At 41.4% G+C, this 26,469-nt stretch overlaps 1 protein-coding gene across 2 annotated transcripts in view; it reads left to right on the forward strand.

Moving 5' to 3' along the window:
- The window catches only part of LOC126236320 (zinc transporter foi-like), a 286,454-nt gene that overhangs the window by 182,202 nt on the left and 77,783 nt on the right, over positions 1-26,469 (forward strand). For both annotated transcript variants that reach the window (XM_049945534.1, XM_049945535.1), the window contains exon 2: positions 12,653-12,818. In XM_049945534.1, the coding sequence (XP_049801491.1) occupies positions 12,653-12,818 (166 nt within the window). The remainder of the gene's footprint in view (positions 1-12,652; positions 12,819-26,469) is intronic.

Below are 26,469 nucleotides of genomic sequence, written 5' to 3' on the forward strand. Positions count from 1 at the left end.
CACCTTGCCATCTCGTTCTTCGGACGACACCACAGTTTGAAGTAAAATGACTGTTCTGTTTCTGACGCACATTTTACAAGTCGGCAGGGTCAGGCTTTCCATGACAGTAAAAACAGTAGCAACTCCTCCTTCCAGGAATACGAATGTGTGGGAGATTCAACTAATCGAGCTGAGATGCTGGTGTCATTGAGCTGCTTTTGGCTGGACGTGGGCCGAAGTCAGTGTGATCGATTTGCCGCCAGAATACTTAAGTTTGGAAGCAGGAAGCTGAGAGTGGAGCGTCTCGACAAGAGTGCAGACGGGTTCCGGACGCGGCGAGGGCAGATCCGCGAGTCGTTATGCCCGCTGACGCTTGAAGAAAGCGAAGCGCGGCCCGCGGCCCGCGGCCCGCGGAAGGCCGATCGATAAGCGATGGGCGTGCTGGGCTGGACAAGCGAGACCGCGCTCTGCTCTGCTCAGTCTGTCCGCCGGCACAGTCGGTATGGAAGCCGCCCCGGCTGTCCAGAGACGCTCAGAGAGCTGCAAGTGCCCGATCAGGCAAACGGTTGGCTAGTCGATTGTTTTTAGTTCAGTCTTTTTCCTCAGTCGAACGAAACCACCCAGTGAACCTAGTCTCCGCGGCTACTTCAGCTGTATGAATGTTTTCCACTCACTCTCTGGGTTTAAGTAGTTTCATTTACGTACCTTTTCGGGCTTTTCTGTTGTACATAAACCATTACGGGGGTTGCCAACCGTTTTTAGAGACAAATAACGTATCTCGCTTAAGGGAGGTGAATATTTTAAAAATTTATGTATTTCTTTACTTGAATACAAATGTTACGTATTTATGTCAAAAAATGGTTCAAATGGCTCTGAGCACTATGGGACTTAACTTCTGAGGTCATCAGGCCCCTAGAACTTAGAGCTACTTAAACGTAACTAACCTAAGGACATCACACACACCCATGCCCGAGGCAGGATCCGAACCTGCGACCGTAGCGGTCGCGCGGTTCCAGACTGTAGTGCCTAGAACCGCTCGGCCACCCCGGCCGGCGTATTTATGTCATTAAATATGTTTTTTTCTTGGTTTTAAAAGGCTAATGTCTGATGCTCCATTATAAATTTATATTTAAATAAAAGAAGAATTATTGGTTTGTTCAAATGTACTGAAGTTCTGTCCGTCTCTCTCTTCCCACTGCTTTGCACCCGCCACTGGCAATTCTCTTTCGGTAAATGCTGAGGTGATATGAACAGGATACATACGATACAATTTTTTTTTAAATTGTGTGGTGACAATCACTTGCTTTTCAAGTTTCTTTTGTCACTTGCCGGAAGAATACTTTTTATGGGAGAAATATTTGTCATCATCCGTTAATTTTCCTTGTATTCCTTCAACTAATACAGTTTTATAATATGAACCATCCCTGCAGTACTGTAATCGCATTGAATTTATCTCGAGTTTCACAGTTAATCGAGTTATGTGATTACTTGTATTCACACGCCACTGAGTGTTTCGCCATTCTGGTCCAGATAGGAAGTTCACTGTTAAGGAAACGCCATTGATAAAAGTGGATGAAAAATTGAACTAAAAGCTGTTTATTAGCATGCAGTAAGAGGGAAACATCGAAATGGCAATAACGTAAAGGCAAGGTGTAGCAGTGTATCATCAACAATAATGATTTAACAATGCCAAAAAACGGTCGAATGTTTCCCTTCAGAACTGAAGACGCAGGGTAATCGGCGACTCCCAACTGTTGCTTCCAGCTGTCCAGAGCAGTGCGAACATAGTTCCGCATAACTGTGAAACTGAAGTACCAGTGTGTGAATGTGAATCCCTGTGAAATACTATACCTGCTACTTTTTAAAGGCTGTAAAATGTAACGTTTTATATCCGTGATTATGATATGCAAAACTACAACGGACAGTGTTGCTCCTACAGACTGGTTTCACTCGAAAGAAATGGCTCAATAATAATCCTGTAGATATGTAACACTACGGTCGACTAAATCGATTGTTTTATTCGATTTTTTCCATCATTAGTGCCCATACGGTGGGCAGCAAATGTCGTAACAGTGGACGGAAAGCTCCCCTCCCCAAGTAAAAAGTATCCACATTTGTCACACAAAATTGTTCTTATTAAAACCCAGATTGGAGTATGTTTTCATTAATTTCGGAGGTTGGTCAGAATTATTTTCCGAGTATTTTTATATGTGGGACCTGTTGCTCGTTACGGAGTATAGTAATTGCATTTCGTTTGATTCCTTCTCACATTTATCTCTGTACCTGTATTACACTGTATCCGCACTGTGGTATCGATAGCTACGATGCCACAGTGTAGGTACAAGTTCTTAGGTTGGCACTACGACAGACACCGACGACAGCGCCTTTTTGCCGGCGCTGTGCAGCTCTACGAGCGCCGCTCCAGATTCTACCCATTTGATCACGAGTAGACGACCAAGCAACATCGTTTCTATTTCATAGTGGGCGAGCCACTACAGATTTTGCCTTTGTAACTTCTAGTAGCTGTTAGCTTTGATACGTGTGCGGCTTCGCACCTACGTGCTCATCTCAGCCAAAGTTAAGTAACCATTTACGTACGCATATTTGTGCCTATAGTAAACTTGTAAAATCTACAGGCAGTACCGAAGTACTTCACCTTTTCCTGCTCCTACTCGCATCCTTCACTCTCGGCCTATTTTGCAGAAACAGTTCACAGGAGCAGATCATGCGCCGCTTATCCAGGCGGGATACAAAACGCCCAACAGAGCAAATGGCGCAAGTATGCGCTGTGTGTTTTTTTGGAAGAAGTTTGTTCCATTCACTCACGCCACTTGCTGTTGCAGGGCCGGTTTAAGAGATAAGCTGCCGCTTGGCGCGCTAAGCTGAGAATGGTGCCAGAGGCATCAGAACTGTAAGATTTCTTTGCTATTAAAAACAGTCTTGATCACGATTTATTTATCAAGGTGACCGGTTTCGACCACTGCTGTGGTCATCTTCAGACCATTGAGTAGGAACCTCTTTCTGTTGGAGAATCACTACGAAAGAGGTCTGAAGATGACCACAGTAGTGGTCGAAACCGGTCACCTTGATAAATAAATCGTGATCAAGATTGTTTTTAATAGCAAATATCTGTAATACATTCCCATAATGTATTCAAATGTAAGATTTCTGTCGAGAACGTACCACAATTAGTAGCGACCGCCTGGGATTCCAAGATCAGAGGGACGCCAGCGGGGACCCAAGGGCAAGATTTGTATAGTACAGTGCGTATTGCAGTCAGTCACGGGTGAAAGAGTAAGAGGGAAAAGGGAGGGGGCGCCATACACAGCGTGGTTATAATCAAACCTCGGGCACTTCTAAGGGCCACCATGAAAAACAAGAAACAATGTGGAAACATTTAGAAGATCATAAGGAAGAGAAAATAACGAATAAACCATTGAAAGAAGCACAATTTAATTTCCACATGAGAGGGTAACATTTGTTAAATGCGGACCAAGGTTACTTTCCAGGTTACGGACGTTGCTCAGTGTGAAGACCGTCTGCATTCACGACAGTCTGGAACCGTACTAAAGATACCATTTGACAACTGCTCGCAGCACTTCTCGAACGGTGGACCATGGAATGTTCAGCTATTATGATACAGCTCGTGGACTGCTTCAGATCGCACGTTGGGTCTCTCATTCTCAGCCATCAGTAACTTCTTCTACAAGTTGTGGCGCAGTTGGCCGTCGGCCTCTCTCAGGAGTAATCCGCAATCGCCATTTAATTCGAAGTACCGGAATCACCTTCTCCAATCGCGATGCGGGACGAGAACCTCTCGTGTGCCTTTAATGAGTCGATGCTCGCGAAGAGCAGCAGCAGTACTGTTGTTTTGATAAAACTGCGAGTAAAGCCCTGCCCACCTATCCAGACCCATGTTGACTGTCTACAACCGTAATGCACACTTACGCCTTTGTTTCAACCCTACGTCGCCGTACCAGTGTCGGCGCCTAACGGCAGATCCTTACACTAACACTCGTAATATCGCAAATCCTGCAGCACATACTCTGAACATCATTACTAAAAAACTGGATAACCACACGGTAAATAGTCTTCCGTCTACACTGGAAAATTGTTTTCTAACAGGCTTTGTGCTGTTGACAACAGTAACGCCCTCTGTACTCTTCGCGTCCATGTCTTCATTCAGCACTTCTCGTTTCTGTCTTGGCGTTATTTTCACCGCCAGTGTCAGTCAGTTACTTGTTCTCTAGATCATTTGACCTATTATTTTATCGCAATGATGTGGAACGAATCAGTTTTCAGCCTATGTACATGTGATTTCAGTGATTAATGCTGACATAATGATCATATTACTTTTTAGACCCACTCATGCGCTCTTAAAACTACACTTAAAAAACTAAATCCTTTTTTTTTTCACAAGCTACCTACCAGTTTTTAAATAAAAATTCGTCCTTGGAAGGAAAGCTTCTCAGGAGAAATGATTTTAGATAGGTTTAAAACTTACTTTGATACCGGTCAGATATTTTATGTAATTGGACAAGTGATCAAAATTTCTGTTGCTCTATATCTAACTCCTTTCTGAGTCACTGACAGCTTTAATAATGTGTAATAAAGGTCATTTTTCCCCTCTAGTGTTGTAGGAGTCGCCAATGGTTGTCGCGGTGGTAACACCGGTTCCCATTAGACCACCGAAGTTAAGAGCTGGCGGGCTGCACTCAGCCCTTGTGAGGCCACTTGGTCGAGAAGTGCGGCTGAATCCACGTCCTGATTGCCTGCTGCTTAGTCTACGTATTATGTCAAGCGATGGAGAGCTCTTGTAGTGTTTTTCCGTGTGTTTTACTTGGTTGCGTGTCCCTATTACGGACGACTTTAATGCAGTAGAAGGGACCCCCATAAGGCAGTAAGACAATAGGTAAAATTTGTCTTGGCAGAAACAGATGAAAGAGGTGAAAATTTGCTATATTTCTGCAATAACAATGATATGGTTATTACAAACACATTATTTCAAGTTCCTCTTAAAAGAAGGTTCACATGAGAGGCACCAGACAAAAGACGATTTCAGTTTGATTATACTTTAATGGAACAAAGATAGGGAATTGTATTATATGCCTAGAGTCATCATTTAAAGCCAGTTCTTGAAACTTAGATAGACTGCTTGGGGATAGTTTACATCTATCTTGAAGAGTCTCCCAGTTCAGTTTCATCAGAATATCTGTGACAGTCTCCCATGGGTCAAACAAACTCTGACTATTCGTGCTGCCCTTCTCTGTATACGTTAAATACCCCCTGTTAGTCTTTTTCGTATGAGTCTCAAACTCTTGAGCAATAATCTAGAACCGTTCGCAAGAGTGATTTGTAAGCAATTTCCTTTGTAGATTGACTGCACTTCTCCAGTATTCTACCAAAAAACCAAAGCCTGCCACCCGCTTTACTCTCAACTGAGCCTATGTGATCATTCCATTTCATATGCCTATGAAGTGTTACACTCAGATATTTGTATGAGTTGGCCGATTCCAACAGTGACTCACTGAGATTATGATCATAGGATACTACATTTTTTTCATTTTGTGAAGTGGAAAATTTTACGTTTCTGACCATTTCAAACAAGTTACCAATCATTGCACCATTTTGAAATCTTATCAAGATCTGACTGAATATTTATGCAGCTTCTTTCAGATAGTTCTTCACTATAGGTAACTGCATCACCTGAAAAATGTCTGAGGTTACTATTAATATTGCCTGCAAGGTCATTAATATACAACATGAACAGCAAGGGCCCCAACACACTTTCCTGGGGCACACCCGGAGTTACTTCTACATCTGACGATGAGTATTCATCTAAGAAAACATGCTGCGTCCTCCCTACCAAAAAGTCCTCAGTCTAGTCACAAATTTCGCTTGACCCCACGTGATCGTATTTTTGATAATAAGCATCAAATGCTTGGCGGAAATCAAGAAATACTGCATCTACCTGACCGCTTTGATCCAAGGCTTTCAGTATGTCATGTGAGAAAAGTGCGAGATGGGTTTCACGTGATCCATTTTTTCGGAATCCATGCAGGTCAGCATTAAGGAGGTCATTCTGTTAAAGATACCTCACTATGTTTGAGTTCAGAAAGTGTGCTAAGTCTGCACAACAAATCGATGTCAAGGATATCTGATAGTAGTTAACTGGATCACTTCTACTATTCTTCTTTTAGATGGATGTTACCTGTGCTCTTTTCAAAGACTTGGGAGCTCAGAAGTAGAATGTAAAAGTTGATAGAGTCGAAAGCTTTGCTGAAATCCAAAAACCGGTAATAGTCGTCTGTTGTTTGTCCATAGCTTGTCTCAGTTCATCAATCACTTTAATAAGAGCGGTCGTCACACTGCACTTTTGCTGGAAACCGGACTGGTATTCGTCTAAAATGTTATTTGATGCTAAATAATTAGCAATCTGTTTGTGAACTATGTATTCTGAAGCCTCGGATAATGCTGGTAGAATGAAAATGGGCCTGTAGTTGGAAAGCTGTACGGCAGATTCCTTCTTTGGTAACGGTTTTATGCGTCCCTGCTTGCAGACTGTTGGGAAGATGGTGGATGTCAGAGAAAGGTCAAAAAGTCAGTTATTTTGAGCAGTAGAGGATCGACGAGAAAATTGATCATTTGCACTGTCATATTATCATTACTGGCAGCTGCCGATTGAATTCACGCATTTGATTTTCTGACCGTGTTAGGGTTTAGCGGGGAAAAAAATGTTTGTTTCCACCAACCACTGACACTTGAAGGGCAGATGTAGGGCAAAATTGCTAAAAAATCGAATTTTTATAGCATAATTTATTAGACTGATATATTAAGAATAATATCGCAAAGTTTCGTAATAGGATTCTGGCTATATATAAGTTTTAAAAAGTTTGTTAGGGCGTCTGCACCTGCCACTGCTCCTCTTTCTATGCTATGATCCACACTTTCTAGAAATTTTTTGTGCGTTAATTTTTCGTTCACACAATTGAAACGAACTGCAGCTGTCTGGGAGGCTATGAGAAAAATTGTCTTTGCGTGTTCCTTTGTTTACAACGTGTTTTTGTTTAAAAAAGAGCGTGTGCTACAAGCTTACTTCGGTTGTTAGTTTACATACATTTGTTTTTGTTCAAAATGGCTCTTAACGGTGGGGGCATAGTCAAAAAAAGTGAGGAAATGTCGAATTTTACATGTAAAAGGTACAGCAAATTTAAATAACTGTGTGACAGATGCATCAACTGTGTAAAGCAATTTTCGACAAAGTCACAGAATTTATCAAAGAAGAAAATTAATGAAGGAATTGATGGTATTGTGTACAGCGCCAAAGACCAGTTTTCCAGTGTACTTAGGTTAACTGACTTATAAATACTTGCCCATATGATTGATGTTTGCCTGCACCAGTGACTAGATTCAGCGATTACGACAGAACGCTCCTCAGTGCTCTTGAAGTTGAGTGCAAGGAGGACGTGAAAGCAGCTGTTGAGCAAGCTGTAGATATTAACAATGAAGGGGAAGAGCCGGCCGGTGTGGCCGTGCGGTTCTAGGCGCTTCAGTCTGGAACCGCGTGACCGCTACGGTCGCAGGTTCGAATCCTGCCTTGAGCATGGATGTGTGTGATGTCCTTAGGTTAGTTAGGTTTAAGTAGTTCTAAGTTCTAGGGGACTGATAACCACAGATGTTAAGTCCCATAGTGCTCAGAACCATTTGAACCATTTGAAGGGGAAGAAGGGCACTGTGTAGTGAAAACAGATCTATGTCCCTTGTGATGGAACGTGGATGGAGAGCAGTCATGCATCAATCCATGCTGCACCATCTGTCATTAGTGTCGATAGAGGGAAAATCTTAGACTTGAAAGTAATGAGCAAATAGTGCTATCAGTGCGACACAAGAAAGAACAATGATTGCTGTGAAGAAGAAAGGTGGCAGCAGGAACACAATAGAGTGCACCAAAAATTACCAGGGGTCAAGTGGTGGGATAGAAGCAGCTGGGATGAAAGCAATATTCCAAAGGATAGTTGAGCAATATGGCGTTAGGTATATGAAGTATTTAGGTGATGGAGATTTGAGACTGGTTTAGGGAAATGCTTATGGCTCACAAACTAAAATAGAAAAACTGTAATGTGTGAGACATGTTCAAAAGCGATTCTTAGATTGAAGAAAGAAATTAAATTCAGGAAATTAGAAAATGGAAAGCCACTGAGAGGTGTTAACAGACTGACAGACAAGGAAATTCACACATTACAAATATATTATGGAAAAGCTATCAGCGATAGCTCAAATAGTGTGAAATCAATGCAGCAAGCCATGTGGGCAATATTCTTTCACAAATTTTCACAGATGATAATCCTCAACATTCCCTTTGTGACACATCATGGTGCAAATATCTTCAGGCAAAAGCCAGTGGAAAGCCGTAACCCACAAACATAGTTTGCCACTTGGCTGTTTTGGATGTTATAGAACAAACTCTCGGGTACCTAGCCAATCCTGAACTGCTGAAAAAATGTGTACATGCGAAATCACAGAACACAAATGAGAGCTAAATCACCGTATATGGATGGGTTGTTCAAAAACAGTATTTGTGTCCTCAATTATTGTGAAGATAGCTACATGTGATGCCTGTCTAGTGTTCAGTAGTGGAAACGCAGGTGCGTACAGAGACTAGGCTTCCATCCAGGTGCTTTCGCACCGAAAATACAAGCATCGATGAAGTGCGACTAAACAAAGCCCAGGCAGCAGAAGAAAAAATGCAAAAGTTGGCTAGGCAAAGGAGGGAGGGGAAGCGATTACTCCAGGAAGACGAGGAAGAGAATAAATATTACGGATATGGACAGCATTAGTCATTAGAGGTATAGCAATATTGTCAAAAATTGAAATAAACAGCGAATTACTGTAAACTGACTTTTTTGAGCTATAATGTACCTCTCAGGAAATATAAAAGGTAACATCCTGAAATTTGGCACAGTTCTTAAGAATTACTTACTGAATAATCCTGTGCAGCACTTTTCCGTTGTCTTTTCTCTGAGAAAAGTTCTCCTTTAAAATTTGAGAAAAATAGAGCAGTCCCGGATAACACAAAACTGAAAAATTAATTTCAAACCAACTATAACCTAAAGAAAAATCTGTTCAACACGCTTAATTAGCCACTTATGCAGATATAAACTGTGAAATTCCATTTTTATTGCTTGATTAGTTTACGAGAAAAGGTACATTATAGAAACATTGGTAATTAAAAATTCAAATTCTTTTAAAATGTATGTCTATGTGCATTTTAAAACCAATATTGCACAGAATATCAAGCATTATGTTGTACATAATAGTCTCAAGTTTTACTATTACAGGTGCAACATTTTTGGAGATATATACGTCTAAGTACAAGAATGCATTTTGCCCTACATCTGTCCTAAAGGGAATCGATGGTTTGCGCTCTTGTGCGTTGGTAAAGTAAAGAGATCGGCGTGGCGAAATACTCAGTTCGAGCCTCAATAGGAACTAGAGGTTCAGCTGCAGATTTGTGTTTGTCTATTCTTAGACCTCGTAGATTTTTCCACAGGACGGCAGATCTGTGAAAGATCTCAGCTAGACTGGCTAATTCGGTTGCTTGGTTACTTGTACGTTACATGATTATCAAAGGTCAGGTGCCCTTCTTATGTCCTTTGTGGCGTATCTCTGGGACGCATCAGATTCATTTTTAAAATTATACCATGCCAGACCGGTGCCTGGCCCCACATCCATCCGCAGCGACTCACTGCAACTATAATTATGACATAACAGTCAATCATGAAATGCTATCCAGGCCGGTGTAGTGAGTTTTAAAACAAACTTTTTGCACTCTATGTCGAATTTCAGTCACAGTGAGAGTCCTTCCTTTCTAACCGCCTCTAAATTTGATTCTTGCACTCTGTCTCGTCAGAAGACCAAAAGTGTTACCACTGCGCAGGTGACAGATGCCGGATGAGCGCCTGCCTGCCACGATGGAGTTGGCAGAGCAAGCAAAGACGAGGCACCGGCAAACTGCCTCCGGAAGGAACTCAATTATCGCCGAGCTATTTATACGGGCGCTTCATGCCGTGTCCTTTAGGACTCGCCGACCCTTACGCTAGAATCGAACTGTGAGTTTACCTGAGAGCCTTGATTTGACAATAATGGCAAAATCTGAAAAATAAATGGAGCTATGTTCCCTCACCATCGTCTTTCCGACTGATGTCAGAGTGGCACAGAAACCAGTGCACGATTGTCAAAATATCTACTTTGACGGGAATCTCTGTAGACTGAAAGAGACACGCATGCCATACATTCAATATGAGAACGCCTTGAAAAGCGAAAATTTGTACCCGACCTACATTAGGACCCGGATTGCTAGCTTTTCGTTGGCAGTCGCCCTACCGTTTAAGTTATCTCTGCATGCCTCCAGGCCTGAATGTATGTTCGAAACTCATGGATGTTTGCCCCTATTACTTCTAAAGTTCTGCGGGGGAAGTGGAACTAACACCACTGGTGTACGTATTTGGTGGAATGCTGTGGTTTTAGCGACCGTCTGAAAATTCAGTGGACTGAAATGAATGTAATGGAATCAATTGTTATGAAGACAGTGAAATACGATGGAGTATGAAATAAATCTGCGACATCCATTCGTAAAAGCGGAACCGGCAGACTTTCAATTGTAGCGACATATTTATTACTTTACGGCTTCGGAACTTTTGAATGGAATTCTATTAAATCGTATCACTGCGTTTCTTTGGCGTCATCCCAGTTGATTCCATTCACTTCATTCCAGTTAATTTCATTCAGCTACTACGGATGAAATACCCAGGTAGAGTCACGAAAAACACAGTCGTCAACCACACTTTATCACCATTTTGTAGCTTACGGTGCCTTTCATCCGCTGCTATTGTACGTGCTGAAGACTGTTCATCTGAAGCCGGACTAAATCACTATCATGTAGTTCTGTATCAGTCGTTCTACATTATGTCCTCAACAAAGCAAAAGGAGCTATTTTCGGATCATCCCAGTTATTAAAATTATAGCAACGGGGTAAATAGTCTGGAGAACCATAGACAAATATGTAACGGGATGTCAACGATTTTTATCTTTAGTCGTTGAAACTCATTTGCGATGTTATGTTTTCTCTCGAAGCAGCTGTTGGTCAAGGGAAGAAAACTCATTGAACAGTTTGTAATATATCAGGCCATTGAAAGGTCCATTGTGTTAGTATTTCACTATGCAGTACAGGAAGAAATTTTCCACAGTTTACAAATCCAAAGCGGTTTCCTGTAACATCAGTTTATTAAAGAGTCCAAGATGAGCATCTTTTTTACGGTTAAGGAACCACTCCGGCGAAGTTACAGTAAGCACTGATTTACGAAAAGTGAAATATAACGTACAAAGGGACAATGTAAAAGGAGATTTACTCTTCAAAATGGCAGTGTATAGTGATGACGCTAAGTTTACCGTGAGAATCGTCAGTTATCTTGTGAGAGATGTCCCACGTTTCGCAACGTGTCCGTCACTGAGAGAAGCGTAGCCATAAAATTTCTGGGTACAACCACATAAACTCTCTTTCTTTTGGGACCGATGATCGTAGCAGTCTGGTCCCTTCAATCCCACAAGCAACCATCTCTTTCTTTATATAGTGTATAACTTTCGTCACTCCCATTGAGTGTCTTAGTAAGCCTCGAAAAGTGTATAGTTTCTGAATTAGCTGTACGAAGCACAACAAAGGTTTCTTGTTAGTGACTATAGACTTCTTACTTCGCTCAGGACGACCTGTGTAAAACGATCATGAAAGCTATGTAAAGTCGTCATATGGAAGGCCAGAGTTTCTTCAGTACTCAAGCTATGCCTGAAACCATAGTTTACTGAGTGAGGTGGCCCAGTGGTTAACACACTGGACTCGCATTCGGGAGAATGACGGTTCAAACCCGCGTGCGGCAGTCCTGATTTAGGTTCTCCGTGATTTCGCTAAATCGCTTCAGACAGATGGCGGGATAGTTTCTTTGAGAGGACACTGCCGATTTCCTTCCCCATCAATCTCTAATCCGATGGGACCCATGACCTTGCTGTTTGGTACCCTTTCCCAAATGAAGCAACCAATCAAACCGAAGTTACAGAACATCTCAAAACATCGAGGGTCGCGTACATTACACATGATTCATTGCATTTAGCCAGTGAATCTGTCGGTTTCCAGTAGTCTAACAGGAAAAACGAAATAATCTTACCAAAAATAAAAGTTCAAATGTGTGTGAAATCTTATGGGACTTAACTGCTAAGGTCATCAGTCCCTAAGTTTACACACTACTTAACCTAAATTATTCTAAGGACAAACACACGCACCCATGCCCGAGGGAGGACTCGAAATTCCGCCGGGACCAGCCGCACAGTCCATGACTGCAGCGCCTGAGACCGCTCGGCTAATCCCGCGCGGCTTATCTTACCCACAGAGCTGTGGATATTAAGCGTTTACAGAATATGTGTGATAGTTTCTTGAGACATGTAAGTTCTAATGTACTTGCAATCAGTTCTGAAGACTAAATTTTGGGAACAGAAAAGTATAATGTAATTTCTAATGATAATTAATTTCCGTACAGTTTTCGGCTTTGTAATGTTACGATATGCAGCAATGTACTGTTTTCATTGAACGTAGACGTATGAGTAAAGGGGTCTTTGTGGTGTACAGGGCTTCGAACACTTGCTGGAGAACCTGGGCATCGGCCGGCTGGAGTTCGACAAGTCGCACAGCGTGGCGCTGCATCGCATCAACGGCACCTTCCAGGAGGTGCACGACCAGCTGCGCCTGCACACGCACCACCACCACCGCCGGCGCAGGGGCATCCCCGACACAGGCGAGTACAGGCGCGCCACGCGACGCTGCCCCGTGCCTACTCACAAGGCGCGTGAAAGTGAACAAGGGCGAGAAGCCGGTAGAGTTTCGTGACGCCAGGCAGTGGATTTTCAACTTTTTGTATGTCCTTCCTTGTGGTAGATAGTCTTTGGAACTTCCGACATTCATGTATGCAATAAAATGAAACACTTGTAGCCGTTGTTTTGATGTTATTTTCGGTGACTCAGTGCACCATCTTCAGGCTTGCATGCATAAACAGTAATGATAGCATCGTCAGCTTACCAACCATCCAAATACAGAGAGAGATTAAAGCACAATGAAACTCAAAAACAATACTATATCAGTGAATTTACAGTAATCATTTCATAAAAGCTAACAGATGCATCCATTATCACATACCTAAAATAGAAATATATATAATATACTAGAACAAATTTCCACTCTATACGTTGTACCAGTCATTGATGAAATCATTAAATAAATACCCCATGATAAAAATTAGTCAGATGACACAGTAAATTGCAAAATCCTGAAGTAACCTACCAAACTAAAAAAATAACGTTAGAAAATTATAGAGATATGAAAGAAAGATCAGAAATAAGTAAACCAAAGAAATATGCATCTATGTGCAAAGGACAGTATCAACAATATCTAATTGTCGATACAGGTAAAGCTATCAAAATGTTGATGTGAAAACCGTATATGGGCATATTTATGTCACATGCGCATTTTATTCATATGACATAAACATGTGCATATACGGTTTTCACCTCATCATTTTATAACTTCGACGTGATGGCGGCTGTAAGTGTTTCTTTTTAGTAAGTAAGTGGAATTTCACGTTCTGGGGCATTTTCAGGTGTGCAAGACAGATTCAAAAAGTTAGATTTTAGCTTTGTGGAGAGGAACATGATCAATAAGATAAAAGATTACTATTTTATTCGTAGTTTCTGTTTTCTCTCTAGCTGTGGTATACGAGTGTATTTCAAAATGAAATTCAGTCGGCAGTTGCACAAATTTCGCTTTACCGGTTTCAACAGATTATCTGTCGTCTTCAGAAGCTTAATAGTGGTTTAGCAGACATTAATATATTCATAATGCCCCATCATTGTGCTAGGACAACAACTTGATTATGTACATAAATGTGATTCATTGACTTAAATAATCAATCTGTGTTTATAATTATCACATACAATATGTTCATTTTTGATGTATCATGACATTTTGCCTCTGTGCCTATGATATTGACATCTGCTAACCCAATACCAACCTTCTGAAAACAACATATTAATCTGTTGAAACCGTTAAAGCGAAACTCGTGCAATTGACTTCTGAATTTTGTTTTGAAATAACTTAGGAAACGGCATATTGGATTAAGTCGTTTGTCGTTGAAGCCTTTGATAGGTTGTTTTTAAATTACAACTAATGTGCTATATATAAATATATTGGAAATAAACTGTTTCACTAATAACTTATTAGTACATGAAGTGTCTGTATGTAAATACGAAAATGGTTATATGTTCAGGCTCGAAAATGTCGGATAAAATTTTAATAAACCAAGATGTTTAACGGTGTAGTCTATCACCCACTTTATTTATGTATTGACGACGTAGTTATGAAGGGCAAACATGCAAGACAATTAGGAATGAAAACAGGATAGCATACCATTACCTACACTATTATATACCGATGACCAGACGAGTACACAGGAAACAGAAGATAATTTACAAAGAACAGAATGTAGATTGATCTAAAACGAAATATACTACAAGTTACTACATCTGCGAACAAGATAAGGGTTTTCAAAGAGAAGAATCCAGTCGTATCGATAATAGCAATTAATGAGAAAATTTTAGAACAAGCATCCCATTCAGTTATCTAGGATGTGGTATTAATTTTAGCTATCACAAGGACATTGAAAAAAGGGTTGATAAATTTCGAGGTATCTGCAGAACACTCTGAAGGACTTCGGGAAGAAAAACAAGAAAGGAAATGCAGACAAAATTCTAAAAGCACCTACTGCTACTGAAGAGAAGTAATGATCTCATCAGGATGCTCTTATAGTTTTAGTAAAAAGTGAGAATGATTTTATGTGCAAGACTATTGTATATTTGTATCGCACTTACTGAATGGACATCAGGACTTTTCTTTTTGCCTTAAACCATTTTCTTGAGCATTGGAGTTCTTATTTATGTGTACTGCAGACATAACGACATGTGTAGCATATGCATACGGAGGCAAGTGCCCATATTAATAGCGCGTATGCAGTAATTTGACGCGCGTTGATTTTCCTAGACAAACAGTATGATGTGCGAGCCTGATAGAGCCGACAAGTGCCGCCGGAGAGCGCTGCCATCGTAAATCACGATGAGCAGGACGGCACACCAGCTCTCTTCCGATCTTGCACCGATCACAATGAAAATCACTTTTGGCATGCTTTGTGACGCAAACCACAGAGTAGGTTGAATAGGCTTATCAATACAATGGCATATTTAACACTGATAATTGTAACTGGTGTTACCTTCAGTACTCATTTAAGCAAACACCACTACATATCACGATATAGACCAAATCCGGCTACATGTTACATTAAATACACTCCTGGAAATTGAAATAAGAACACCGTGAATTCATTGTCCCAGGAAGAGGAAACTTTATTGACACATTCCTGGGGTCAGATACATCACATGATCACACTGACAGAACCACAGGCACATAGACACAGGCAACAGAGCATGCACAATGTCGGCACTAGTACAGTGTATATCCACCTTTCGCAGCAATGCAGGCTGCTATTCTCCCATGGAGACGATCGTAGAGATGCTGGATGTAGTCCTGTGGAACGGCTTGCCATGCCATTTCCACCTGGCGCCTCAGTTGGACCAGCGTTCGTGCTGGACGTGCAGACCGCGTGAGACGACGCTTCATCCAGTCCCAAACATGCTCAATGGGGGACAGATCCGGAGATCTTGCTGGCCAGGGTAGTTGACTTACACCTTCTAGAGCACGTTGGGTGGCACGGGATACATGCGGACGTGCACTGACCTGTTGGAACAGCAAGTTCCCTTGCCGGTCTAGGAATGGTAGAACGATGGGTTCGATGACGGTTTGGATGTACCGTGCACTATTCAGTGTCCCCTCGACGATCACCAGTGGTGTACGGCCAGTGTAGGAGATCGCTCCCCACACCATGATGCCGGGTGTTGGCCCTGTGTGCCTCGGTCGTATGCAGTCCTGATTGTGGCGCTCACCTGCACGGCGCATACACCTTCTAGAGCACGTTGGGTGGCACGGGATACATGCGGACGTGCACTGACCTGTTGGAACAGCAAGTTCCCTTGCCGGTCTAGGAATGGTAGAACGATGGGTTCGATGACGGTTTGGATGTACCGTGCACTATTCAGTGTCCCCTCGACGATCACCAGTGGTGTACGGCCAGTGTAGGAGATCGCTCCCCACACCATGATGCCGGGTGTTGGCCCTGTGTGCCTCGGTCGTATGCAGTCCTGATTGTGGCGCTCACCTGCACGGCGCCAAACACGCATACGACCATCATTGGCACCAAGGCAGAAGCGACTCTCATCGCTGAAGACGACACGTCTCCATTCGTCCCTCCATTCACGCCTGTCGCGACACCACTGGAGGCGGGCTGCACGATGTTGGGGCGTGAGCGGAAGACGGCCTAACGGTGTGCGGGACCGTAGCCCAGCTTCATGGAGACGGTTGCGAATGGTCCTCGCCGATACCCCAGGAGCAACAGTGTCCCTAATTTGCTGGGAAGTGGCGGTGCGGTCCCCTACGGCACTGCGTAGGATCCTACGGTCTTGGCGTGCATCCGTGCGTCGCTGCGGTCCGGTCCCAGGTCGACGGGCACGTTCACCTTCCGCCGACCACTGGCGACAACATCGATGTAGTGTGGAGACCTCACGCCCCACGTGTTGAGCAATTCGGCGGTACGTCCACCCGGCCTCCCGCATGCCCACTATACGCCCTCGCTCAAAGTCCGTCAGCTGCACATACGGTTCACGTCCACGCTGTCGCGGCATGCTACCAGTGTTAAAGACTGCAATGGAGCTCCGTATGCCACGGCAAACTGGCTGACACTGACGGCGGCGGTGCACAAATGCTGCGCAGCTAGCGCCATTCGACGGCCAACACCGCGGTTCCTGGTGTGTCCGCTGTGCCGTGCGTGTGATCATTGCTTGTACAGCCCTCTCGCAGTGTCCGGAGCAAGTATGGTGGGTCTGACACACCGGTGTCAATGTGTTCTTTTTTCCATTTCCAGGAGTGTAATTAGGCCTAATGCTGTAAATATATATTAGGCCATTCTGCTACAATGTATTGAACTTTATGGTTACATTAAATAATTAGGCCTAATGCTGTAAATATATATTAGGCCATTCTGCTACAATATATTGAACGTTATGGTGGGGAAGATCTCTACTGCATTAGGTTTTTCCATATGTATGTGTGTGAATTTCAGTCTAGATGAAGGACCTGCTTTGTGTGGCCTTGGAATACAGGGTAACATGTTACTGGCTTGTTTAAATGAGAATATAACCTTTGTGACTATGTTTAGTAACAAATACTTTTTATCTATAAAGACGATCATGTATGGTGCAGAATATTTACTTTATGAAAGGAAGAAACGGAACAAATATTACACTCGGGGCAGTATAATTACAGATGTCATCTCAGTGGCAACATGTAACATGATTCAATGGGCTACAGTTCAACTACCACTGTAAATAACAGTGTAATGTCAAATATCTAAGTACAAACATAGAGCATTCCTTCTTACAAATGATAAAAACGTAACAGCAGTTACCCAAATGTGTTCACACATTATCAGTAGGTTTATTTATTTATTTTATTTACACGTCAGGTGCCGTAGGACCAAATTGAGGAGCAAATTTCCAAGGTCATGTGTGTGTCAGTACATGGAATTATAACATAAAAGTAATAACAGATAAAAATAAAATGTTTATGAACCCGAGAAAGTCTATCCATAATTTTAAGTAAACGCAATCAACAATACAACAAGAATCAGCTTAATTTTTCAAGGAACTCCTCTACAGAATAGGAGTGAGCCATGAAGAAACTCTTCAGTTTCTATTTGAAAGAGCGTGGATTGCTGCTAAGATTTTTGAATTCGAGTGGTAGCTTATTGAAAAAGGATATAACATATAGCAGTATACTGCACACCTTTCTGTACAAGAGCTAAGGAAGCACGATCCAAATGTAAGTTTGATTTCTGTCGAGTATTAACCGAGTGAAACCTGCTTATTCTTGGTAATAAGCTAATATTGTTAACAAGAAATAACAGTAAGGAATATATATATATATATATATATATATATAACGATTGTTACCCTTTAGGAGAGCGATTGAACTTGAATTCATAATTTCATCTTCGTGTGTTTTTCTTCTTTGTTTCCCAAAACCTCCTCATCCTCTCAGAATGCTCCTTCTTCCGTTCCTCTGTCCATTTTTTACCAGGCTGACGCGATGTTCTTTCCCCAAACTTCACACTTGTGATTTTATGCCGGCACTCGGTGCGATCTTCGAGATTTTTTATGTTGATCTGCTGTAGGTCCCTCTGGACTTCTTTCAGCCATTCCGTGCCACATTTACTCCTTGTTATATTATTGAATAATTTCTTTGCTGTTCTGGAGTCTTCCATCCTGTAGATGTGTGTATAAAATTTGGCTCGGCGCTTTCTGATTTCATCTGTTACTATGTTGATCTTTCTATAGAGCTCGTTTTGTGGTCTCTTCATCCAAATGCCATTTTTGTTGATTGGACCGTAAATCTTCCTGAGAATTTTTCTTTCCTGCTTTTCTATTTCCTTAATTTTAGAATGACCATCAATCACCATTGTTTCAGCTGCATAGATTGCTTCTGGAAGAATCACTGTTGTATAGTGCCTTAATTTTGCGTCTGTCGAAATGCACTTCTTGTTGTAATGCGTCCATGTTAGCTTGTAGGCTTTCTGGAGCTTGGTGTTTCTTTGTTCATTGGCAATTCGGTTTAATCCTGAAATGGCAGACTTGTGCAATTTTACCATGTTTTGTTATTAAAGGGGATTTATTTTCTGGCTGCCTTTCCATATATTGGGTTTTTTCATAAGATATCTGTAGTCCGGTTTTTTGTGAAATTTCATGTAGTTTTTCCACTGCGTGAATCGCATCTGTTCTGCTATTGGTGATAATTGCAATATCGTCAGCGAAAGCAAGGCACTTGACTTTAATTCGGTTCTCTTTCTTGATACCAATTTGGATACCCTTCACGTGAGGTTCCCATTCCCTGATTATCTTTTCTAGAACAATATTGAAAAGGATTGGGGATAGTCCGTCCCCCTGTCGGACTCCAGATCTGATTTCGAAGGGTTTCTGATACTTCGCCCATGAATTTCACTTTGGCCGTTGTTCCTATAAGTGTCTGTTCTGTGATTTTTCGTGTCTTTCGGCCGATCCCAAATTCTTCCATGATTTTAAACAGGGTTCCACGGTCCACTGAATCATATGCTTTCCTGAAGCCGATGAATGTAACTACTGTGTTTCTGCATTTCCTCATTTGTAATACTGTCTTTAAGCACCAGATCTGTTCCGCACATGACCGTCCTTTTCTGAATCCGGCCTGGTATTCACCAATTAGTGTATCTGCTTGGGATTCTATCCTGTTTAAAAGCGCTTTGGAAAGGATTTTGGAAGCGACTGGGAGCAGGGAAATTCCTCTGTAATTGTTCATGTCTGTCTTGTCGCCCTTTTTGTGTAGCGGGTGAATTAGAGCGCATTTCCAGTCCCCTGGTATCTGCTCCGTTATCCACATGTCTGATATTATACGGTGTAATTTCTGCATAAGTATAGGATCGTTTAGTTTCCAGAACGCAGCAATGATCCCATCTTCTCCTGGTGCTTTGTTATTTTTCAACTGCTTGACTATCTCCATAATTTCTTCAAGATCCGGGGCATGTGAGTCTGGGTGTGTGAATACTGGAGAAGAGAAGACAAGTTTTTCTTGGGGTGGTTGGCAGTTGAGGCGGGAACTGAAATATTGGGCTAAAATTTTGCAGTTATTTTTCGTGTTTTCCAAAGAGCCATCGGGTTTCTTGAAGCACAAGCTAGGCGCTTGGTATCCCTGTAAGTTTTCTCTGAAAGTCTTATAAAAATTTCTTGTATTATTTTTGATGAAATCCTGCTGGATTTCAGAGAGTCTGTTGTTGTCATATCCCCGTTTTTCTTTTCTAATTATTTTTGAGGTCTGTTTTTGGGTTTTAAGAAAGTTCTCCGAGTTTTCTTCAGTTTTGTGACTGCTAAATTTTTTCCATGCAGTTATTCGGTTGTCATCTGCCTCATCACAGGTTGCATTCCACCAGCGATGTTTCCTGTTGCGAGGGGGTTGTCCTAATTTGAGGGCTTCCTGAATTTTCTCTGTTAGTTTCTTCCAGTCTGTTGATTTTTCCTGATTAATTTGCATGATGATTTTTTCTTTGTTCAGTTGCAGATATTCCGGATCTGGTTTGGTACTTTTGGGTGGCCTTTTTAGCATTCTGTTGGGTTGGAATTTTGTTTTTATTTGGAGAAGATGATGATCTGATTCAAAGACACCTTTGCGGGTTCTGATGTTTTGAATTTCTTTTATGTTTTCTTTGGAAATTGCGACATGGTCTATTTGGTATTCACCCTGTCTAAGACTGGGTGATCTCCATGTGGTTAACTTATGTGCAGGTTTTTGAAACTGGGTACTCATTATTTTAAGTCCAAAGTTTCTGCAGAAGTCGATTAGTTTTTCACCATTCTTGTTGGTACGTTTGTGTTTGGTGTGGGGTCCAGTGGTATCTCTGAATTTTTTTTCCTTCCCTAATTGTGCATTAAAATCGCCTACTAAGATTTTCACATGGTGCCTAGGTACTTTATTTGTTGTTTCTTCTAGTGTTTCCCAGAAATTGTCCACTGTTTCAGGGTAGATTTTATTGTGGTGATTTGTGGGGGCGTGCACATTGATCAGAGTGTATGCTTTATTAGCTGATTTTACTGATAACAGGGAGACTCTTTCATTGGGAGACGTGAAGTCAATAACTGAGTCGAGTACGGAAGTGTGTACGGCGAATCCTGTTCCGAAAAGTGATAGTTTGTCTCTTACTTTTATGGCAGGTTTGCCCTTGTAGATCCTGTAATTCTCTGTGTTAAAGTGTCCTTCATCTGTGAATCTTGTCTTTTGCAGTGCAGTGATTTTCAGGTTAAATTTTCCCATTGCGTTGGTGAGTTGCTTTAATTTGCCTGTTTTAGTGAGGGTGTTCACATTAATTGTACCAATAAAATTTTTACGTTTCGTTTTGAGAGTGTGACGAGTTTTTGAGAAGCTCCGATTCTTCTCCGCATGGTGTCCCTGATCCCCCAGAATCCGATGATCAGGTGAATCCAGTCTATCGACTGGTGCCTGGGGTAGTGACTCTGTGGTCGTCTTTTCCATCATGCGTTCAAGTTGAATTTTAGTTTTTGTGGTGATCTCTGTTGAGACCACAGGTATACGACTCGATTTTTGAGTTCGAGAAGATTTTGTGCAGCCGCCTCAACTAGAGGAACAGACGCTGACCACTGGCCGCCAGATGCTGAACAGACACCACTGGGTTTATTGGTTTTTGGTCCACCCTGGGTATTTCATTTCCCCAGTACCACCTATATCTAGGAAGCTTTCCCCTATCCACCACCCGGGGAGGCGCCCGATGGGGGTACCAACAACCCCACACGGGATATATATATATATATATATATATATATATATATATATATATATAATTTCACATGATTAGTGAAACTGAACAGTTCAAATCTATATATATATATATATATATATATATATATATATATATATATATATATGAACTGTTCAGTTTCACTAATCATGTGAAATTAAAACGTCAGGTTTTGTTGAATTGTGTTTTAGAAACTGAAAAAACTGATTCTTACTGTGATTTAGTGTTAGTTTATTTCCTACAAGCCATGAACTTAGGTCACGAACTGCACTAATTGAAACCGAGCCAGTGTTGCACACAACATTCTATCCTACCAAGGTAGTGTCATCAGCAAACAGAAATATTTTAGAGTTACCCGTAATACTAGAGGGCATATCATTTATATAAATAAGGAACAGGAGTGGCCCCAACATTGATCCCTGGGGCACCCCCCACTTGACTGTACCCCAATGACCCCACATCACAGCCATTCTCAACATTGTGAATAATGACCTTTTGCTGTCTGTTGCTAAAGTAAGAGGTGAACCAATTGTGAGCTACTCCTCGTATTCTCTAATGGTCCAACTTCTGGAGCAATATTTTGTGATCAGCACAATCAAACGCTTTAGTTAAATAAAAAAAAAATATGCCTAGCGTTCGATACCTTTTGTTTAACCCATCCATTACCTCACAGATAAAAGATAATATAGCATTTTCAGTTGTTAAGCGACTTCTAAAGCCGAACTGTACATTTGATAGCAAATTGTGTGATATAAAGTGATCAATTATCCTTATATACACAGCCTTTTCAATAACTTTAGCAAACATTGAGGGCATAGAAGTAGGTCTAAAATTGTCTGCATTATCCCTTTCTCCCTTTTTATAAAGCGGCTTTACCACTGAGTAATTTAATCGTTCAGGAAACTGACCATTCCTAAAGGAAAATTTATAAATATGGCTAAATACAGGGCTAACATGTGCAGCACGGTACTTAAATATTCTGCTAGGCACTCCATCATAACCATGAGAGTCCTTAGGCTTCAGTGATTTGATTATTGACTCAGTCTCCCCCTTGTGTGTATCAAAGAGGAGTTTTCAGTCATCAATCTCGGAAAGGCAATCGCCAAGAAAGTTATATGATTCCCTGTAGAAACTAAATTTTTATTTAATTCGCCAGCAATGCACAGAAAATGATTGTTAAATACTGTACATATATCTGAATTATGAGTAACAGAAATATATTTTTTCTTCGAACTGACTTTATATCGTCGACCTTGTGCTGCTGACAGACACTTCCTTCACAACTGACCATATGGTTTTAATTTTATCCTGTGAATTAGCAATTCTCTTTGCATACCACAAACCCTTTGCGTTCCTAATAATATTTTTAAGTACCTTTCAATACTGTCTGTAATGGGCTACTGTAGCTTGATTGTGACTACTTCTAACATTTTGATATAATTCCCGCTTTGTTCTATATGATATCCTTATCCCACTAGTCAGCCACCCAGGCTGCCTATTACTGCTAGTACCCCATTTAGAACGTTTTAATGGAAGGCAACTCTCAAAGAGAGAAATGTGTTAAGGAAGGCATTATATTTATCATCTATGTTATCGGCACTATAAACATTCTGCCAGTCTTGTTCCTTCACAAGATTTAGTGAACTCTCTGTTGCTATTGGATTAACTTTCCTACATAGTTTGTAAATACATGTGACATTTGTTTGAGTACAGAAGCCTTTTAGTATTAAAATTTGTGCGTTATGATCACATAACAATACGCATTAGCAGAAATCAATGCTCCCCTTGCAAAGAAACTTTCGAAGCGAATAATACCCCTGAAATATATAGCACTTCTGCTCACTGCTGTCATGTTTTAATCATTGGATGTACTACTGAATTATGTGTAAGTTAACTAAATGAAGTAGCATTCAGTATCGTAAAAGGACGTTCACACACTACTTTACCATACCATGTAACTTCCGTGTAGAATATGTAGAATACTTGGTACCAGTTTTATTCGCCGCTGTTACATTTCCCTGTACTTCAACACAGCAAAGGTATTAAGAATGGCGCATTTTGGAGAAATCTCTAATGTGTTGTAGCACTGAAATTGCATATTTTAGCATTATGTACGTATAACTGCAAAGACCACGAAATATTGCACGTGAGCTTCGTAAACACTTAAATCAACATGGTGTCTGCACGGTTTGGATCAATCAGCCAATCCCGTTACAGAACACATGACAGGTTGTGGCTATTTTGGGACTTAACGAGTAGCAATTAAATTAATAATCTTAGTTGTCACAAATATTTCACTGACTTTCCGAATATATTATGTAGCCGAAGTTGTGGTTAGTTGGGGGGGTAACAGTAGAGCTACATTTTCTTCTCCGTTTCGAAAATACAACGGCGAAGTATCACAGTGCATAATCTTAAAGCGTAGCAAGGTATCTTTCTCTGTTCCAAGGATCAGGAAAAGGGAAAGCACCAACATCATTCACGACTGTTAACTACGCTGAGACTATATGAGGCCAATTGTGTTTCCTAGCAGGCACATGTAGATCTAAATATGCCCAGTAATGACATTTTTACCCACTCGCAAAAATTCCTACATAACACCATCGCTTCTTTTATACTGATGAGATTGTCTTAAACAAATAAATGAAATTGACTGTTTAATTACCAATATTTGATTGCTCCTCACTGATTACCTATTCTCTGTTAAATATGTACCACAGTGACCCATGCAGAACACAGCCCAGCACCGAAAATAAAGAAGTTCTACTCACAATGAAGTTGCATTTTCAGAGGAAGTGTTGTAATAGCCTCGGCTGGCACTATCGGCTCTTTCTGAGATGGACACCCTCCTTAAAGCTTCCTGTCCTCTCGTACTTTCGGACGTTATTAACCTTGACCTCTCCCTTATTCACTGTGATTTTGGTCAAGCTACTAAAGGGAATTAAAGACAGGTACGTAAGTGAAGAGTTGTAGGAAGATTCAAAGAAACAGGTGTCTTGAATGAAACCGTCAGATACAGAGACAAGCTCACTTTATCAGTTGAAGTGATAGCACTAAAATGAGTATCAGAGGGTGTTTAGATTTTTCGGTTTATCAGTCTGGCATTCACTGATCGCTCATCAGGAGAAATTCAAACATAATAAGTGCTGAAATACCCCTATATGGGGAAATAAAGGCAGACAAAAGTGCATTACTTTTTACAGCCAACCTAACTGCTTCTTTTGCTGCGGCACTGGAGGGACCACATTCGGATTGCAGTGTTATGAAGTATTCTAACGACCAACTTCACCTTGCAGGTGTATCTCTGAACGGGAAAATTTTTTTTTGGTAGAAATGACCATCTTTTTAAAATAAACAGGTATCGACTCAAAAGAACCTCCATACCTATATGTCCTGTTTATGTATCATCTTTCTGTCGCTCTCGCATCAGACATAAAATTGTTATGCAAATTTTCCGAACTCTTAATTACAAGTTTCAGAATTTATTTTATAGTATCAAATGTCCTTCATTTTCTTTGGCGGAATTAATTCTCAACAACCAACGTTAGAAACACCGGTCGCAGCAGTGGTGTCTCACTGAGAGACCTGCAACAGGCAGTGGGCCGTAGGATATTATTATTATTATTATTATTAATTGTAAAGTTTGATCATCGACCTTTGAGAGTGTGGCTTTATATCGTAACTTACGAGGGTTGGGCAAGAATATCGAAACAACGCGAGAAAAAGATGCTAGCCAAGGCCACAGGTTGAGCAGTTGTGGTTGACCACCTGTGTAATGTCCTCAATAAGTTGCATATCTCAGTCGTGATCAGAGCAGTGCTCTATGTTGCTGTGAGGCCACTATGTTGAAGATAAGTGAAATCGAAATTGGGCATACTGCTGGTGCGCGTATGGTGGATGCTTCCTAACCAAGGTAACCGAAGTGTTATTTATATCGCATACAAGGAAAACGAAGAAAAGCATCCGCTAAGTCACAACGTGGTCGAAAATATGAATCGAGTGATAGTGACGGACAGTCACTGAAGAGCACTGTGACGACAAATAAGACGACTTAAGTTTCCTTTAATTTACGTCTATGGTCACTAAGGTTAGTGGCCATAGACGTAAATTAAAGGAAATTTATTACACATACGGGTCACTGTTTTTCCGCGACGATGTCGCAGCTTATGAAAATAAGAGGACGACAGCTGCAAAAGTCACTGAGGAACTGAATGGTGCACTTGCGAACCCCGTCAGCACCAAAACAACACGAAGGGAGCTCCATAAACAGGGAATTGCAGGGGAAGCTGGAATTTCAGAACAATTCATCAGTGATGCAAGTGCTTGTAGCAGAAAAAGTGGTGCCCAAGGCATAACACCTGGACTGTGGAGCAATGAAATAGTCATTGGTTCGGATGAGTATTGTTTCAGACTGTTTCTGACCTCGGGCCGAGTTTGCGTCCCAGGAGTGAAACATGGCGGGGATTCGGTGGTGATTTGGGCAACCATATCGTGGTAAACCGGGGGTTTTACGGTTATTCTGCAAGGTCGCATTACTGCCAAGGATTACCTTACCATTTTGATTGATCTCGTCCACCCCATGATAATGTTTGTTCCTGAACTGTGACGCTGTGTTCCAAGACTACAGGCCCCCTGTTCACGCAGTTGGCGTCATCCAGGACTGGTTTCGTGAGCGCGAAAATGAGTCGTCACATTTCCACTGGCCAACAGTCAGCAAATCACAATTTTACCGAGTCTTTGCGGTCTACTTCGTAAAGAAGGACGCTTGATCGATATCCACTTTCATCATCTTTACCTGAGCATCATTTGTAGACTTAGAGAAAGCTTTTGACAATGTTGACTGGAATACTCTCAAATTCTGAAGGTGGCAGGGGTAAATTACAGGGAGCGAAAG

Source organism: Schistocerca nitens, chromosome 2 (genome assembly GCF_023898315.1).
Source record: "Schistocerca nitens isolate TAMUIC-IGC-003100 chromosome 2, iqSchNite1.1, whole genome shotgun sequence".
NCBI classification, from domain to species: domain Eukaryota; kingdom Metazoa; phylum Arthropoda; class Insecta; order Orthoptera; family Acrididae; genus Schistocerca; species Schistocerca nitens.